Here is a 20,788-nt window from a genome sequence, read left to right as displayed (position 1 = left end):
AGAAAAAAAGAAATTCCCAGTAAAAATGCCAACATTACATAAACACTTTTTTTGACACAAATGTTAATTTCGCTTGGTTTGCCGCCACAATGATATTCCAACTAAAGGAAGTTTTGCAGAAAACCAAAGGAACGCGAATTTACACACAACCACACGCACTCACTTATACACGCACACCAACATCATTATGCACTTAAAGTTAAACCAAAATTAAAATACTTTTGGCAAAAATGGTAATGATTAATGGTTCCCTTAAGGCGAAGCTTCAAACACACAACCGCACTACACTGTGGCATTTACGCAATCACACAGCCGAGCACATACAAGCAATTACATAAATATTGCGATAAGAAAAGCAATCCTGGCAAACAAATAACGAAAGTGGATTTTCTTTTCTGCGAGTCAAACGCATTGTGTGTCTGCCTGTATGAAGAACGTTCAAGGAGATTAAAGTTAAATTTCGTATGAGGATATGTTTATTAATTATGTGGAAATGGTATGGCTTCTTCCTTCAACCAAAAGAGAGAATATGAAGATTTTCTCAGAACATGAAACTTCTCGAAATACAGTTATGTATGTACGTATGTACATTGTACATAGGTAGAGCTAACATCTAAACGAATTGATGTGTGAATTGAAACTCCTTTTTTCCTACAGAAACAATTATGTATTTAGGGGTTTTCAAAATTTTGGATGTATGAATTTGCCGCTAAAATACAGATTTATGGATAAATTTTTAAAGTGTTGCTGAGGAGGTACCTGAAGGAATAAAAAACATAGTCCATTCCATAACTTATAGATTTTGGACCACTATGTCAGAAAGCATGAACTTACCCAGGAAAAACATAATATCGCGGTAAACAGGACCACAAGGAGTACCTTCAGAAAAATTTTCAAAGGATGCTCGAACAGACCTTAAACTGCACTTAAACCAAAAAGTTTAATTTTTTGAGGGAGGTACTCTAAGGAGTGGACCGAGTTGGGACCTCCGTTTATGAGATAAAGTGCACAAATATTCGCTAACATGTACTCCTTACTAAGTTATGAGTACGGTGGCACAGAGCATTTGTGTCCGAATACAAATCAGAGTGTTGTGTGTTCAACGCTCACCGCGGGCCGGGTACTTTTTGTTAAACAAAGCAAAGAATAGATGGTGGTGCACATGCAAGCATATGTTAGCGTTTAAACAATCCTTAATTATAGTAGAAGTGACCTAGTGTGTTCGGCTACAAATCAGAAGTTCGCAAGATCAAATCCAGCAGTCAGCGGAATAAAACATAATAAAATATTTAAATATTCTAAAAATATCACATATGTTTTTTAGCTTATTTTTCAACTTCTTGGAAAAATATTTATTTAAATCCATGTTTGGAAAAAATATTTTTAAAAAATTCACGTTTGGAAAAATATTTCAAAAAATCCACTAAAAAAAATATTTTAAAAAAATCCAGACTTCGAAAAAATATTTTAAAAAATCTACTTCCGGAAAAATATTTTTAAAAAATCCACATTTACAAAAATTTGTCTTATATTGAAAACTATTTTAAAAAATCTACTTCTGAAAAAATATTTTTAAGAATCCAAATTTCGAAAAATATTTAAAAAAATCCACTTCTCGAAAAAATATTTTTAAAAAATCCACATTTAGAAAAATTATTAAAAAAATCCATTTCTCGAAAAAATATTTGAAAAACAACTCTTCTGACAAAAAATATTTTAAAAAAGCAACTTCTGAAAAAGATTTTTAAAAAATTCACGTTTGAAAAAATATTCAAAGAATTCACGTTTGAAAAAATATTCAAAAAATTCAAGTTTGAAAAAATATTCAAAAAAATTCACGTTTCTAAAATATTTAAAAAATACTCGTTTCTAAAAATATTTAAAAATTCACTTTTCAAAAAATATTTAAAGCAATCCACCTTTCAAAAAATATTTAAAAAATTCACGTTTCTAAAAATTCTTAAAAAAATCCACATATACAAAATTATTTAAAAAAATCCACGTTTATAAAAATATTTAAAAAATACATATTTTAAAAACCCACGTTTGAAAAATATTTAAAAAATTCACGTTTGAAAATATAATAAAAATCCAAGTTTATTTAAAAAATCCGCATTTGAAAAAAATATTAAAAAATCTACGTTTGAAAAAAAATTAAAACTCCACGTTGAAAAAATTTTTAAAAAATCCACATTTGAATAAAATATCCTAAAAATCCACGTTTGAATAAAATATTTAAAAAATCCACGTTTGAATAAAATATCCTAAAAATCCACGTTTGAATAAAATATCCTAAAAATCCACATTTGAATAAAATATCCTAAAAATCCACGTTTGAATAAAATATCCTAAAAATCCACATTTGAATAAAATATCCTAAAAATCCACGTTTGAATAAAATATTTAAAAAATCCACGTTTGAATAAAATATTTAAAAAATCCACGTTTGAATAAAATACCTTAAAAATCCACGTTTGAATAGGATACATTATTCAAACGTGGATTTTTAAGGTATTTTATTCAAACGTGGATTTTTAAGGTATTTTATTCAAACGTGGATTTTTAGGATATTTTATTCAAACGGGGATTTTTGGGATATTTTATTCATTAAAAATTTATTTTTTAAAAATGTTTGTTTTGTTTATTGTTGAAGATTCAATCTCATTTTCGATTGTTTGAGTGGAGTATTCCTCCATTGGCTCAACTTCATTTATTACCCTCTATTACAGAGAGTAATGTTTTTCAGAAAAATTTTGCAACACTGTCAGTTCGTTTTGAAAAACATTACTCTCTGTAATAGAGGGTAATAAATGAAGTTGAGCCAATGGGGGAATACTCCACTCAAACAATCGAAAAAAAAATTAAAAATTTTTTCAACGTGGATTTTTTAATATTTTTTTTCAAATGCGGATTTTTTAAATAAACGCGGATTTTTATTATATTTTCAAACGTGAATTTTTTAAATATTTTTCAAACGTGTGTTTTTAAAATATGTTTTAAACGTGGATTTTTTTAAATAATTTTGTATACGTGGATTTTTTTAGTCCACGTTTGAATAAATATCCTAAAAATCCACGTTTGAATAAAATATTCTAAAGATCCACGTTTGAATAAAATATTCTAAAAATCCACGTTTGAATACCTGAAAGAATAAAAACATAGTCCATTTTGGAAGTGCATCTTATCACGTCCTTCAGTCATTTCAGTTGGTCACCCTATAACTTATAGATTTTGGGCCAATATGTCAGAAAGCATGGACTTACCCCGGAAAAACATAATATCGCTGTAAACAGGACCACAAGTAGTACCTTCAGCAAAAATTTTCAATGAATGTTCGAAGAGACCTTAAACTGCACTTAAACCAAAAAGTTGATTTTTTTGAAGGTGGTACTCTATGGAGTGGACCGAGTTGGGACCTCCGTTTATGAGATAAAGTTCACAAATATTCCCTAACATGTACTCCTTACTAAGTTATGAGTACGGTGGCACAGAGCATGTGTGTCCGACTACAGATCAGGGGATTGTGTGTTCAACGCTCACCTCCGGCCGGGTACTTTTTGTTAAACAAAACAAAGAACAGATGGTGGTGCACATGCAAGCACATGTAAGCGTTTAAACAATCCTTAATGATGGTACGCGTGGCCTAGTGTGTAGTGTGTTCGGCTACAAATCAGAAGTTCGCAAGATCAAATCCAGCAGACAGCGGAATAAAATATAATAAAATATTCAAATATTGTAAAAATTTCACATATGTTTTTAATCTTATTTTAACTTCTTGGAAAAAATATTTATTTAAAATTGGAAAAAATATTTTTAAAAAATTCACGTTTGGAAAAAATATTTCAAAAAATCCACTTTAAAAATATGTTTAAAAAATTCAGACTTGGAAAAAATATTTTAAAAAAACCACATCCGAAAAATATTTTTAAAAAAATTCACATTTAGAAAAATTACTCTTATTTTGAAAACTATTTTAAAAAATCTACTTCTGTAAAAATATTTTTAAAAATCCTCATTTAGAAAAATGTTTAAAAAAATCAACTTTTCGAAAAAATATTTTAAAAAACCCACAAAAAATATTTGAGAAACAACACTTCTAACAAAAAATATTTTAAAAAAGCAACATCTGAAAAAGATTTTTAAAAAATTCACGTTTGAAAAATATTCAAAAAATTCACGTTTGAAAAAATATTCAAAAAAATCCACGTTTCTAAAATATTTAAAAAATACTGGTTTCTGAAAATATTTAAAAAATCCACGTTTGAATAAAATATCCTAAAAATCCACGTTTGAATAAAATATCCTAAAAATCCACATTTGAATAAAATATCCTAAAAATCCACGTTTGAATAAAATATCCTAAAAATCCACATTTGAATAAAATATCCTAAAAATCCACGTTTGAATAAAATATTTAAAAAATCCACGTTTGAATAAAATATTTAAAAAATCCACGTTTGAATAAAATACCTTAAAAATCCACGTTTGAATAGGATACATTATTCAAACGTGGATTTTTAAGGTATTTTATTCAAACGTGGATTTTTAAGGTATTTTATTCAAACGTGGATTTTTAGGATATTTTATTCAAACGGGGATTTTTGGGATATTTTATTCATTAAAAATTTATTTTTTAAAAATGTTTGTTTTGTTTATTGTTGAAGATTCAATCTCATTTTCGATTGTTTGAGTGGAGTATTCCTCCATTGGCTCAACTTCATTTATTACCCTCTATTACAGAGAGTAATGTTTTTCAGAAAAATTTTGCAACACTGTCAGTTCGTTTTGAAAAACATTACTCTCTGTAATAGAGGGTAATAAATGAAGTTGAGCCAATGGGGGAATACTCCACTCAAACAATCGAAAAAAAAATTAAAAATTTTTTCAACGTGGATTTTTTAATTTTTTTTTCAAACGTAGATTTTTTAATATTTTTTTTCAAATGCGGATTTTTTAAATAAACGCGGATTTTTATTATATTTTCAAACGTGAATTTTTTAAATATTTTTCAAACGTGTGTTTTTAAAATATGTTTTAAACGTGGATTTTTTTAAATAATTTTGTATACGTGGATTTTTTAGTCCACGTTTGAATAAATATCCTAAAAATCCACGTTTGAATAAAATATTCTAAAGATCCACGTTTGAATAAAATATTCTAAAAATCCACGTTTGAATACCTGAAAGAATAAAAACATAGTCCATTTTGGAAGTGCATCTTATCACGTCCTTCAGTCATTTCAGTTGGTCACCCTATAACTTATAGATTTTGGGCCAATATGTCAGAAAGCATGGACTTACCCCGGAAAAACATAATATCGCTGTAAACAGGACCACAAGTAGTACCTTCAGCAAAAATTTTCAATGAATGTTCGAAGAGACCTTAAACTGCACTTAAACCAAAAAGTTGATTTTTTTGAAGGTGGTACTCTATGGAGTGGACCGAGTTGGGACCTCCGTTTATGAGATAAAGTTCACAAATATTCCCTAACATGTACTCCTTACTAAGTTATGAGTACGGTGGCACAGAGCATGTGTGTCCGACTACAGATCAGGGGATTGTGTGTTCAACGCTCACCTCCGGCCGGGTACTTTTTGTTAAACAAAACAAAGAACAGATGGTGGTGCACATGCAAGCACATGTAAGCGTTTAAACAATCCTTAATGATGGTACGCGTGGCCTAGTGTGTAGTGTGTTCGGCTACAAATCAGAAGTTCGCAAGATCAAATCCAGCAGACAGCGGAATAAAATATAATAAAATATTCAAATATTGTAAAAATTTCACATATGTTTTTAATCTTATTTTAACTTCTTGGAAAAAAATATTTATTTAAAATTGGAAAAAATATTTTTAAAAAATTCACGTTTGGAAAAAATATTTCAAAAAATCCACTTTAAAAATATGTTTAAAAAATTCAGACTTGGAAAAAATATTTTAAAAAAACCACATCCGAAAAATATTTTTAAAAAAATTCACATTTAGAAAAATTACTCTTATTTTGAAAACTATTTTAAAAAATCTACTTCTGTAAAAATATTTTTAAAAATCCTCATTTAGAAAAATGTTTAAAAAAATCAACTTTTCGAAAAAATATTTTAAAAAACCCACAAAAAATATTTGAGAAACAACACTTCTAACAAAAAATATTTTAAAAAAGCAACATCTGAAAAAGATTTTTAAAAAATTCACGTTTGAAAAATATTCAAAAAATTCACGTTTGAAAAAATATTCAAAAAAATCCACGTTTCTAAAATATTTAAAAAATACTGGTTTCTGAAAATATTTAAAAATTCACGTTTCAAAAAATATTTAAAGCAATCCACGTTTAAAAAAAAAAAAGATTTAAAAAATGCACGTTTCTAAAAATACTTAAGAAATCCACGTTTACAAAATTATTTAAAAAATTCACGTTTCTAAAAATACTTAAAAAAATTCACGTTTACAAAATTATTTAAAAAATCCACGTTTATAAAAATACTTAAAAAAATCCACGTTTACAAAATTATTTAAAAAATCCAGTTTATAAAAATATTTAAAAAATACACATTTAAAAAATTCACGTTTGAAAAAATATTTAAAAATCCACGTTTGAAAAAATATTTAAAAAATCCACGTTTGAAAAAATATTTAAAAAATCCACGTTTGAAAAAATAATAAAAATCCACGTTTATTTAAAAAATCCGCATTTGAAAAAAAATATTAAAAAATCTACGTTTGAAAAAAATATTAAAAAATCTACGTTTGAAACAGTCCTTTGTTGTGCTCCACGTGGGTGCGCCAATAAAACGGTGCTGGTCTCTCAACGTACAGTAAATAGAAAAGGCCGAAGAGTTTAATTTTCAAGTACACTTTTATTATTACTCTGAGCTAACTTATCTGATGGTTACTATGTAACGCGTTAGAATGGAGTTTGCTGAATGAGCGAATTCTTTAAATTTTCTTCCGCTTAGCTGCTCGGTATGAGAAGCGCGAAAGTCGTCTAGACATAGTTGTATTTTATTAATTAAGTCGTAATCCAATTCAGGGTTGTATTTCCTTAAACTAGGTTTACATTAATGTTTAAATTACTATATACGTTTACATATATTAATTCATGAGTTTTAACATACTAAATAAAATATTTACAAAATATACACAGTGGACCGTTTCACGTTTGAAAAAAATATTAAAAGATCTACGTTTGAAAAAAATATTAAAAAATCTACGTTTGAAAAAATATTAAAAAATCTACGTTTGAAAAAAAATGTTAAAAAATTAAAAAACCACTTTGAAAAAAATTTTAAAAAATCCACGTTTAAATAAAATGTTCTAAAAATCCACGTTTGAATAAAATATTCGAAGAATCCACGTTTAAATAAAATATTCTAAGAATCCAAGTTTGAATAAAATATTCTAAAAATCCACGTTTGAATAAAATACCTTAAAAACACACGTTTGAATAATATATCCTAAAAGTCCACGTTTGAATAAATATCCTAAAAATCCACGTTTGAATAAAATATTCTAAAAATCCACTTTTGAATAAAATATTCTAAAAATCCACGTTTGAATAAAATATTCTAAAAATCCACGTTTAAACAAAATATTCTAAAACTCCACGTTTGAATAAAATATTCTAAAAATCCACGTTTAAATAATATATTCTAAGACTCCACGTTTGAAAAAAATATTCTAAAAATCCACGTTTGAATAAAATATTCTAAAAATCCACGTTTGAAGAAAAAATTTTAAAAACCCACGTTGAAAAAATATTAAAAAAATCCACGTTTGAAAAAAATATTTAAAAAAATATGTTTGAATAAAGTATTCTAAAAATCCACGTTTGAATAAAATATTCTAAAAATCCACGTTTGAATAAAATATTTAAAAAATCCACGTTTGAATAAAATATTCTAAAAATCCACGTTTGAATAAAATATTTAAAAAATCCACGTTTGAATAAAATATTTAAAAAATCCACGTTTGAATAAAATATTTAAAAAATCCACGTTTGAATAAAATATTTAAAAAATCCACGTTTGAATAAAATATTTAAAAAATCCACGTTTGAATAAAATATTTAAAAAATCCACGTTTGAATAAAATATTTAAAAAATCCACGTTTGAATAAAATATTTAAAAAATCCACGTTTGAATAAAATATTTAAAAAATCCACGTTTGAATAAAATATTTAAAAAATCCACGTTTGAATAAAATATTTAAAAAATCCACGTTTGAATAAAATATTTAAAAAATCCACGTTTGAATAAAATATTTAAAAAAATCCACGTTTGAATAAAATATTTAAAAAATCCACGTTTGAATAAAATATTTAAAAAATCCACGTTTGAATAAAATATTTAAAAAATCCACGTTTGAATAAAATATTTAAAAAATCCACGTTTGAATAAAATATTTAAAAAATCCACGTTTGAATAAAATATTTAAAAAATCCACGTTTGAATAAAATATTCTAAAAATCCACGTTTGAATAAAATATTTAAAAAATCCACGTTGGAATAAAATATTTATTTGAAAAAATATTTAAAAAATCCACGTTTGAAAAAATATTTAAAAAATCCACGTTTGAAAAAATATTTAAAAAATCCACGTTTGAAAAAATATTTAAAAAATCCACGTTTGAAAAAATATTTAAAAAATCCACGTTTGAAAAAATATTTAAAAAATCCACGTTTGAAAAAATATTTAAAAAATCCACGTTTGAAAAAATATTTAAAAAATCCACGTTTGAAAAAATATTTAAAAAATCCACGTTTGAAAAAATATTTAAAAAATCCACGTTTGAAAAAATATTTAAAAAATCCACGTTTGAAAAAATATTTAAAAAATCCACGTTTGAAAAAATATTTAAAAAATCCACGTTTGAAAAAATATTTAAAAAATCCACGTTTGAAAAAATATTTAAAAAATCCACGTTTGAAAAAATATTTAAAAAATCCACGTTTGAAAAAATATTTAAAAAATCCACGTTTGAAAAAATATTTAAAAAATCCACGTTTGAAAAAATATTTAAAAAATCCAGTTTGAAAAAATATTTAAAAAATCCACGTTTGAAAAAATATTTAAAAAATCCACGTTTGAAAAAATATTTAAAAAATCCACGTTTGAAAAAATATTTAAAAAATCCACGTTTGAAAAAATATTTAAAAAATCCACGTTTGAAAAAAATATTTAAAAAATCCACGTTTGAAAAAATATTTAAAAAATCCACGTTTGAAAAAATATTTAAAAAATCCACGTTTGAAAAAATATTTAAAAAATCCACGTTTGAAAAAATATTTAAAAAATCCACGTTTGAAAAAATATTTAAAAAATCCACGTTTGAAAAAATATTTAAAAAATCCACGTTTGAAAAAATATTTAAAAAATCCACGTTTGAAAAAATATTTAAAAAATCCACGTTTGAAAAAATATTTAAAAAATCCACGTTTGAAAAAATATTTAAAAAATCCACGTTTGAAAAAATATTTAAAAAATCCACGTTTGAAAAAATATTTAAAAAATCCACGTTTGAAAAATTATTTAAAAAATCCACGTTTGAAAAAATATTTAAAAAATCCACATTTGAAAAAATATTTAAAAAATCCACGTTTGAAAAAATATTTAAAAAATCCACATTTGAAAAAATATTTAAAAAATCCACATTTGAAAAAATATTTAAAAAATCCACGCTTGAAAAAATATTTAAAAAATCCACGCTTGAAAAAATATTTAAAAAATCCACGCTTGAAAAAATATTTAAAAAATCCACGCTTGAAAAAATATTTAAAAAATCCACGCTTGAAAAAATATTAAAAAAATCCACGCTTGAAAAAATATTTAAAAAATCCACGCTTGAAAAAATATTTAAAAAATCCACGCTTGAAAAAATATTTAAAAAATCCACGCTTGAAAAAATATTTAAAAAATCCACGCTTGAAAAAATATTTAAAAAATCCACGCTTGAAAAAATATTTAAAAAATCCACGCTTGAAAAAATATTTAAAAAATCCACGCTTGAAAAAATATTTAAAAAATCCACGCTTGAAAAAATATTTAAAAAATCCACGCTTGAAAAAATATTTAAAAAATCCACGCTTGAAAAAATATTTAAAAAATCCACGCTTGAAAAAATATTTAAAAAATCCACGCTTGAAAAAATATTTAAAAAATCCACGCTTGAAAAAATATTTAAAAAATCCACGCTTGAAAAAATATTTAAAAAATCCACGCTTGAAAAAATATTTAAAAAATCCACGCTTGAAAAAATATTTAAAAAATCCACGCTTAAAAAAATGTATTTAAAAAATCCAGGCTTGAAAAAATATTTAAAATATCCACGTTTGAAAAAATATTTCGAAAATCCACGTTTGAAAAAATATTTAAAATATCCGCGTTTGAAAAAATATTCCGAAAATCCACGTTCGAAAAAATATTTAAAATATCCACGTTTGAAAAAATATTTTTATAAAATCCACGTATGAAAAGAATACTTCAATAAAATCCAGGTTTGAAAAAAATATTTTTATAAAATCCACGTTTAAAAAAAAAATTCAAAAGTCCACGTTAGAAAAAAATATTTAAAAAACACGTTTAAAAAAGTATTTTTATCAAATTCACGTTTGAACAAAAAATCTACGTTTGAACAAATATTTAAAAGAAATCCAGGTTTGAAAAATATTTCTAAAAAAATCTACGTTTGAAAAATATTTAAAAAATTTTTGAAAAAATAAATAATATAATTGTTCCACACACATCCCTGAAGGGACAAGCGAGACTTCTCTCATATCAATGAGTGCACCCCGATTCATATTATCTCACTGATATGGGACCTACTGTTTATGGCAGTGTCCGAACGGCGTGTCTTAAGACACCACAGTTTTACATAGCTGAAATACTCAGGAAATGTCGCCAACATTACTTAGGGGTATATTGCCACCGCTGAAAAATGTTTGATGTTGCCTGGCCGGGGAATCGAACCCACGACCTTCAGCGTGCAAGGCGGGCGTGTATACCATTGCACCACGGTGAAAAAAATACTATAAATAAATTGAAGTTTAAAACAATTATTTAAAAAAACCTTTCAAATTCCAAATTATTGAACAATTTAAGTTTCAGAAAAATATTTTAAAAAACCACGTTTAAATAATTATTTTAAAAATCCACGTTTAATTAAATATTTTAAAAAATCCAAGTTTTGAAAAAATATTTAAAAAACTCCATGTTTAAAAATATATATAGGCCCCCAACTAAATTTTCAAATTATTTATGTTAGGCATCCATTGTTCAGAAGGAAGGAAAATGTTTTTTCATCTTCTCAAAACATAAACTTGTCAAAATTAAAAACAAAATTGAAAACACTGCTAATTACTGACTTCAAAATTACCTTGAAATAAAAATTGTTGTCCTCTGTAAAGTTACCCTCCCTACCATCTACAGTATTAAAAACCCTCATCAACTATCCGAAACCACAACAGTAACATGTTGTGACACCAAATGTCGTTTTTAATACCAACTAATGTTTATCATACTTCACCTTCCTCTTCTTCTTTCTCTCCCCTCCCACAGATATTATGCCATAGTACGACCACTGGAATACCCATTGAATATGACACACAAAACTGTTTGTTTTATGTTGGCCAATGTGTGGATATTGCCGGCGCTTATATCGTTTACACCCATCTTTTTGGGTTGGTATACAACGGCCGAACATTTGGAGGAAATTTCACAAAATCCCTATCAATGTTCCTTTGTGGTAAATAAAGCCTATGCCCTGATATCGAGTTCGGTGAGTTTTTGGATACCCGGAATTGTGATGTTGGTTATGTATTTTCGAATATACAAGTGAGTTTAGTATTAGATGTGTATATATTTTTTTGTTGTTTGTACCAAATTTTTGGTGATGCTTTTTATTTACAGAGAGGCCGTGAGACAAAGAAAAGCCTTAAGCCGCACCAGCTCTAATATATTGCTGAATAGTGTTCACATGGGCCACACCCAACAGCCCACCAATTTGAATTATTTGCATCCCAGTGAATGTGAATTAACCCTAACGAGAGAAGAGACTCATAGTGCCATAAGTCATTTTGAGGTAAGACATTACTTTCAGCTTTGCAGTATTTGCCGGATGCATGAAGCCAAGGAATATAATCCTTGGTAGTGGCCTTCAATAACAGATTAAGTTGTCTTTACGGGTTATGTTTTTCTGTTGTTCTTTTTTTGCAATTTCTGGCTCAAAGAGTTCATCAATATTTCACTTTGACATGGTAAACAAATAAAAACATCTTTTCCATTTGTCTTCCACACACACACACACTTCTACACTACATCTTCTTCTAGGAGATACCACAAACCGATGATGATGACAAGGATGAATGCGATGAGTTACGGGTGCCCTCACCACCACCCAGACGTCTCAGCCGTAGTAGTATTGATTTACGTGATCTCGAACAGGAACGTTATGAAAAGGTGACCCATACCGACAGTGCACCCTCAATGATAGCACTGCACTATGCTGCAACCCAACAACAACAACAGCATCAACAATTAGAGGTGCCCTGTACCAATAAGGATCTCATCAATTATAGTGCCCAGGTGTGGCAGGATATGCGTAATGATTCCCCCCTGCAGCAGAGTATTGCCATACCCATACCCAAGATAAATGGTAGTGGCGGTGGTGGTGGTGGAGCTAGGCAATTTACCAATGCCTCAGCCTCCAGTAGAGATTCTCTAAGAAAACAGGATTCCAATTTCTACAGAAACTCTGGTTGTGATTCAGATCAGTACCAAAGCATATTTGGTGGTAGTGGTAGCAGCGGTGGTGGTTGTGGTCGAGGAGACCTCAACAGTGATGACAGCGAGAGCAACGATTATTTAATAAAATTAAAACAAACTGCCGCTCCTGCAACCCTCATACCTCTCTCGGAGGATAATAAAGAGCTTAAACGTCTTATCGAAGACAACTATTTGTATTATAAAAGGCAAGCGGGTCAGCTGCAGCAAGCAAGTGATAAGCAATGCGAACAACAACAGCAGGAATTCTTTTCCGGCAACAAATATCCAGCCCTGAGTGAGACTGATTTTATACGCATGAAAAATGGTGAAAATCGTCAACGTAGCCAAAAGGCCAGCAGCGGCAAAAAGAAGCCATTTGCCGCCAGTGATTCAGAGTTCCTTAAAAATTATGGTGATACCAAGCCGCCAAAAGCCCTCAAACACTTGGATTCCCTAAAAGAGGGTTCGGTGAACAGCACTCCCAAAACCGACAGCGGCAGCAGTGGCAAAGGTTTCAATTTGAAATCCCTGCTGGCAAAGACCAAACGTTCCAGCACGGAATGTTTTTCCCTGGAGAAGAAACGGCACCAAGCCAATTCGGAGGAAATTAAAACAAGTCGTTCGCAACTTTTCAAAAGATCAAGGAATAGGAAATTGTCCCACAGCTACAATGGAGGACTGAAAGAACGCAAACATAATATGCGTTCGCGCCAGCACAGTGACACCGATTCGGATGCCTATTTACCCCGGCTTTTTGGGGATAGCACAGATTCCTCCAGCCGTTATAACACCCCAGATATTCTCCTAGACATCAATGTGCTCAATGAACAATCCGAACAAATGGATGATCCCCACGATCCTAACAGCAAACACTCCCCAACCACCACCACCACCCATTTCCAACTTATCGACTTGGGCTCCAACACCGTACAAGAAGTGGGGCCCGATGATTTGTCTTTTCTCAAAGACATTACCTCCAATGATTCGCCATTACTGCCCTCCACCCCACCTCCCTCACTGTCACCTTCTTCGCTAATGGATGCTTCCATACCAGAGGCCCTGAAATCCGACAACAATTCCACCATACCCGAAAAGTCACAAAGTTCCCAAAAATCCAGTTCGGAGCTGGTGGAACTGTTTCGTTCCCTAAGTTTTCCCTCCACCGAACAGTCATTTCACAAGGAATCCCCGGACAAGTCACAAAAATCCACGGATGTCCCACACACCACGTTGCGCAAGGAATCCATAAAGCAACGCATGAGCACCCTGAGTGATCAGATTTTGGTAAACAAGAACAGCAGCAATTTCCTAATGTCACCACCCATAACACCGAATTTCAATTCGGCCATAAATTTACCTATCACTCGAAGTCCCAACACATTGATGGGTCAACCACCCTATTCGGCCACACCCAGCCTAGGGGGGAATAGCATAAATGTCTATTTTCTGTCACCACCACCCACCGCCACGGCCCAGCCCAGTTTTCCACTGGCCAGTTCGCCAACAGCCTCAACAAATCATCATTTTGTGGTAAGTGATACCTCTACGGTATCGCTGGATGTGTTTACCACATTGGCTGTGTCACCAGCTGCAACACAACAACAACAGCAGCAGCATCAACACCAACAGCTAGAACCCACATTAAACGGTAGTGCACAACAACCCATTAATATTTCCCCAAAACCGGAAATTATTTTAGACTCCACACTATCGCCCACCACAATGCGTGGCCCGGATGGTGTTCACGGCAGCGGTGGCTCTTTAACAGGAGAGGAGAAAGACTTAGCATCACCTTTATATCAACGTCCTGACAGTGAACCGGAAACAACACTCACGACTACCTCTGTTAGTGGTGGTGGACGCAAACGTAGCTCTCTTTTGACCGGTTATGAAGGCATCCAAACCGTACGCAAACGTCAGGCATCAGTGGTCACCTACGATGTGAATGTCATCAACTTCTCGCAGGACAATAGCGACAGTCGCAGTTACATACCCATGGGACGGGTGTCAACGAGTTCGGCAAGTAAGTGCAATCAATTTTAATTATGTATATTTTATTGTTGTAATTATGTATGTACATACATATATAATTTTATTCAATGGGATATTTTGTAAACAATTTGGAAATGTTTAAATGAAGTACAAGGAAATATTTTATTGGAGAGAAATATTAGACAATTTTTGCTAACAGAAGAATCATATACCCTCAATCCAGGATTAAAAAAACAATTAAGTGGTAGAGGTCTACTTCTTCTTCTTCTTTATTTGCACATCCGATGTTCGGATATATGCGATTATACAATATTTTTACAATTTTAAGTGATAAAGTGAATATTTTAGAACATTTCATATTAATTGAAGATCTCTATTTCTCGCAGCATTTAGAAGGCTTCTTTCGTCTTGGAGTCCGGTCCAGGTTTGGATATTTTTCAGCCAGGAGAGTTCTTTTCTGTCCCTGGTTCGTCTTCCTTCAATCACTCCTTTGATAATGTTTTGCAGTATTTTGTATTTGTTATTTCTCATGATGTGTCCCAGATATGACACTTTTCGGCTTTTGATAGTTCTTATTAGCTCCCTATTCGCATTCATTTTCCTAAGAACTTCGTTATTATTCATTCGGTCTGTCCACCGTATTTTTAGAACTTTTCGGTATATCCATATCTCAAAGGATTCGAGTCTTTTCATGTCGCTTGTTTTTAGCGTCCAAGTTTCTGCGCCATATAAAAGAACAGACCACACGTAACATTTTATAAATCTGTGTTTTGTTTGGATACCAATGTCGTGACTCGTTAGTACTTTGTAGTATTTATAGAAGGCGTCTCTAGCCATCTCTATACGGCACTTTATTTCATTGGATATATTCCATTTGTCGTTTATATTGATTCCCAGATGTTTAAAGGTATTGACTTTTTCAATTTCGGAGTTGTTAATCTTTAAATTGAAATTGCTAGGTAAGTTATTTCGACTTATTACCATGTATTTAGTCTTCCTAGTGTTGATTTTAAGTCCATACGTTTCACTTACATGTGTAAGTTTGTCGATTAATTTCTGAAGTCCAGATATGCTACCAGCTAATAGTGTTGTATCGTCTGCATATCGTATGTTATTAATAAGTGTTCCGTATATGCTTATGCCAATTTTCTCCGATTCGATGGCTTCCATAAATATCATCTGGGAATATATATTCAATAGTAGCGGAGAGAGTATGCAACCTTGTCGGACGCCCTTTGAAATTGAAAATTCCTCAGTCAATTCGCCATCAATGTCAACATATGCCGTTTGATTCCAGTATAGGTTTTTTATACATCGTATTTCTTTATCATCTATTCCAATCGTTGTGAGGATGTGCATTAGCTTATCATGAAGGACGGTATCAAAGGCTTTTTCATAGTCAATGAAACACATATATACATCTTTATGTACATCTCGGCACTTCTGTATTAATATTTGAATGCTTAGTAGAGCTTCCCTAGTTCCCATTCCTTCCTTAAAACCGAACTGAGTGGCTCCCATTGACAGTTCACACTTAGAGTATATACGTCTATGTATTACGCGCAGGAATATTTTTAATGCATGACTCATAATGCTTATAAGCCGAAATTCTTCGCATCTTTTGGCGTTGTTCTTTTTTGGTATAGTAATGAACCTTGATTTAAGCCAGTCTAACGGGTATTTTCCGGTATCATATACGTGATTAAAGAGTTTTACGAGTAGGTTTATATTATCTCCATCTATCAATTTCAGTACCTCTGAGGGAATTTCGTCAGGGCCTGATGCTTTATTCTCCTTAAGAGCGTTGAGTGCGTATTCTACCTCGTTCTTAGTTATCTGTGTCCCAGTCAGATTGATTTGTATTTCTTCATATGGGGTTCTTCCTTCATCATTAAATAATCTCATTACATAATTTTTCCATACCCTTTTCTTGTCTGATATCTCAAAAATGGCTTTATTATTTTCGTCAAGTAATATTGTTGTAGAAGTCTGCTTATAGACGCCAGCTGCTTCCTTTAGTTTTTTGTGAAGGTTAAAATGATCATGCAGGTTCTGTAGTGATTCAATTTCTTGGCATTTTTTATTAAGTAGATCGGTTTTTGCAGCCCTTGTAGCAGTTCGTATTTCCTTATTTATTTCCCAGTACATTTCGTAGTTGATATTTTTGTATCGGCTTCGCTGTTCCCGCAGTTCCTTTATTTCGTTCGTGATCCATTCTTCTTTTGAGGTTCTATCCGTATTTCCTAGACATTCCTTTGTGGTGGTGGTGATGTTTGTTTTGAGCTTATCCCATAAATTTTCCAAATCATCACTGTTTATTACCTCAAGTTTGTGATTAATTTGCGCTTTAATATCCCTTTTCACGTTTGGGTCTTTCATTTTTTGCAGATCAATTCTAGATTTCTTAATTTTTCGCCTTATAACTGCTAATTTAGTACGGAGATTAAGAACTAAAAGATTGTGGTCCGAGGGAACATCTGCTCCAGGACACGTTGTGCATTTTGTGACACATGAACAATAGCGTCTATTTATAAGTATGTAATCAATCTGGTTTCTTACAATATTTTCGCGATTGTCTTGCGGTGATCTCCAAGTATACAATCTTCTAGGATGCAGGTGAAATAGGGTATTTGTTATTTTAAGATGTTGTTCTTGGCAGAATTGCACCAGTCTGTCACCTCTTTCGTTTCGAACTCCGAGTCCATGTTTTCCAGTAATTCCTATTACTTCGTCCTTCCCAACTTTTGCATTGAAGTCTCCCTGTATGATGGTTAGTTCATGAGGTTTGGTCATTTTTATTAATTCATCAATTTCAGCGTAAAATTCTTCAATTTCGTCCGAACTGGAGTCATGTGTAGGTGCGTAAACCTGTATTATATTTATATTAAGAGGTTTAGCATTGATTTTTATCATCATTGTTCTGTCTGACTTCGGGACATATCCCATTACACATTCGCCTATATGATTTTTAGTTATAATCGCCACCCCTTTTCTATGATGTCCTTCTCTATTTCCAGAATGGAACACTCTTGTGTTTTCTGATTTAAAATCTCCACATCCTGTCCACCATGTTTCACTCACTCCAAGTATATCTATATTTAATCTTTTCTTTTCGCTTATGGTGTTATTCAGCTTTCCAGTTTCGTATAGACTTCTAATATTCCATGTTCCTATCTTCATTTTCTGTTTTGTTTTACCTCCGGGGATTCTTAGCACCCTCTTTGAGCCGGAGACTGAGGGCCGTGTGTTTTCTGTTGTTGTTTCCATATTGTATAATTTTCAAGGGAAGATACTTCAGTGGTTTCCCGTTGCCTTCTGAAGGGTTTATTGTTTTCCGTCGACATATTCAGCCGCTCCCATGGAGTACAGACGCTGTTTGCTGCCGCCAAATTTTGGTCAGACGCTGCCTTCTTCCTTTGTTTTTTTTGGTTCACCCCGCATATTTTATTTTTGCGGTACCCATCATATCTGATGAGCGTTCCCCTATCCACCACCTGGGGAGGCGTCCGATGGGAGAAAAAAGTGGACAAAATAACTCCGCACGGAGAGGTCTACTTGTCACCTTCAAAAATCGAAAAAAATATTATTGGCTTATTTGGAAGTACAGCTAGTTTAGAGTATGCCGCAAAAAAATTTCAACACGATCGGAGCAAAATTGCCTGAGATATCAGCATTGGAAGGGAACAAATTATTGTGATTTGTATGTAGCGTGGAAACTTTAAACGCATGTTTCTCGAAATGTCATTTTTATACATAAAAACTTGTCTTTAAGAGAAACAGATTTTTTCGTTAAAATTAAAAATTTTGACTTTAACAGCTCACAATTTTTTAAATCGATTTTTTAAAATTCGGTTTCGCATAGAGACAAGATTATTAGGATCTTAAAACGCCCACAAAAATTTACGAACATCGGCCCATCCGTTTTCGAGCTATCATTGGCACCGCAAAACGCTTTTATAAAAAAAGGGTTTCGCAGGTAGCCATTTACCACAAGACTAAGCAATGTTTTTCAACAACAAAAATTCCAGAGGAAGTTCAAGATGTGCTCTTTTAGATACAAAAAATATCTACCCAAAAATATTGGTAGTTTCTTTGAAAAAAAAAAAGAAATCATGAAAAATTATTTTTTTTGGCCTGCACAACTATGGTAACCCCTTAAGCAAGAACAAGTAAAAATCGTTAAGTTCGGCCGGGCCGGAATTATCAAAATACCTAAAATCGGGAAATACAGTTATATGGGGGATATACCAAACCATGGTCCTTTTTTTTTGAAAGTTTTTAGTGGAGAAATGTTGTGACCACTAGGAACCTCAAATGGCAAATTACAGCTAGTTCGGTTTAAAATTGTAACTAAAATCCTCAAAATACCGAAAGTACCGTTATATGGGGGCCAGACCAAAACATGAGCCTATGTTGAAAATTTGTAGTGGAAAAGTTTGGTGACCACTGGGGGCCTCAAATGACAACTTACAGGTAGATCGGTTTAAAACTAGCTAAACTAAATTCGGGAGGTACCGGGGGCTATGGGGGCTATACCAAAACGTGGGCCCAGTCACACACTAGCTAAAGACTGTAGACTTTTTCCATTCTATTAAAGACGATGGAAATGTTACCGGATGCATGCTTACACGAAAAGCAACTCAGTAGAAACCGCCTGAAATGAGGTATTTGGATACGTTGAGAAGAATATGGATAATTCAAACCTTATCTTGTCGTCCTTCCTCTATATAGAAGGGACCCTTAATAACGTAATGCTTGAATCTATACATTACGTTCTCCGCAACACAGGAATTTCCTAAATCTTAGTGGAATGGATAGATGAGATGTTGAAAAGCTCTACTGTGGCTTCTGCTGATAAAAGAAATTCGTGTGTGGAAATTCGTCCGGATATCCTCGCCCATTTTCAGGTTGCGAGGACGGCTTTAAGGCCCCGAGAAACAGGATTGTGGGTTTTTCCTTTCGGACATTCGAAGGTCTTAAACTTAATCGATAGCCAGCTTGAATCAAACAACAGGAATTATATGTCCACCTCTTTCAGGTTTGACTCACTCTCCGTATGCTTTACTAGCAGGGACTTTTTAGCAGAAGGTAACTCTCCTCTGCATGATCTGGCAATATACGCAGATGGATCCAAGATGGAAGAAATTACTAGCGTCGACATCGACATTGCGAAAATCCATTTAACAAACACTCATTTAGCGTCTTTAAAGCAGAGATTTTTGCAATAAGGAAAGTAACAGAATGGTTAAAGAACTTGAAACCAGCCTTTCAGGACCGGTAGCCTTTAAGGCTCTCAAGTCATTGATCGTAAACTCAAGCGTTATTCTTGGGTAGGATAGCACGTGCTGATGCTTAGGAGAAGCAACGATTCAAGAACATTCACTACTGGTGACAAAAGTGAGACCGATCTGTATGATTCACCTTTGCTGGCATCCTTGCCTGGCTTAAGTAGCGGTAACACCCTACCCACATTCCAGGGTACGAGAACTACTATGGGGCTAACGATAAATTGAGAAGCTTGCCCAGATACTCGTCTCCTAGTTCATCCTTTAAATTTTCCCAAATTAGTACTCTTCGAACTCCTATGAGGCCTCTGCTTCACGAAAAAGTATAGTCTTGCAGTCCAAAAAAGCATTCATCCGATACACAGAGAACGGAGTCCGTATTAGTTCCGGTAATGTTAATGATTTATTCCCCAACCATAATATTATGGACGATGGACGTGCTACCCCTGTTACATATTTTAAGAATGTAATTTAAAATAATATTGAATGACTCACCTCTGGCGTTGATTTTACTGCTCCTCCAGTCGAAGTGGTGGGCATTCGATGGGATGTAACCACAGATCCATTGGAGTTAGATGAGTAGGTTTGACGGGGCAGTTGAAAAGGAGTTTTATGTCGTGCGGGCCCATGCCGCATACTGGGCAGATGTCTTGCACGGTGCTTTCGATTTTCGCCCAATATGAATTTAGGCGACTGCAATATCCCGAGCGTAGTAGAGCCAAAATTACTCTAGTTTGTCGTGGCAGCTGACGCTCC

General features: G+C 32.0%; 2 protein-coding genes across 5 annotated transcripts in view; both read left to right on the top strand.

The window, feature by feature from the left end:
• The window catches only part of LOC141389683 (octopamine receptor beta-3R-like), an 825,473-nt gene that overhangs the window by 505,441 nt on the left and 299,244 nt on the right, over nt 1-20,788 (top strand). The gene's annotated exons all lie outside the window — the stretch shown is intronic.
• LOC141392074 (octopamine receptor beta-3R-like) overlaps nt 1-20,788 on the top strand; it is a 557,224-nt gene that overhangs the window by 514,214 nt on the left and 22,222 nt on the right. The window contains exons 8-10 of the mRNA XM_073965033.1: nt 11,550-11,825; nt 11,901-12,072; nt 12,321-14,778. Coding sequence (XP_073821134.1) covers nt 11,550-11,825; nt 11,901-12,072; nt 12,321-14,778 — 2,906 coding nt within the window. The remainder of the gene's footprint in view (nt 1-11,549; nt 11,826-11,900; nt 12,073-12,320; nt 14,779-20,788) is intronic.

Source organism: Musca autumnalis, unplaced genomic scaffold (genome assembly GCF_047663935.1).
Source record: "Musca autumnalis isolate F117 unplaced genomic scaffold, ASM4766393v1 scaffold_1, whole genome shotgun sequence".
Taxonomy (NCBI): Eukaryota; Metazoa; Arthropoda; class Insecta; order Diptera; family Muscidae; genus Musca; species Musca autumnalis.
This window is presented reverse-complemented; position numbering and strand designations above follow the sequence as displayed.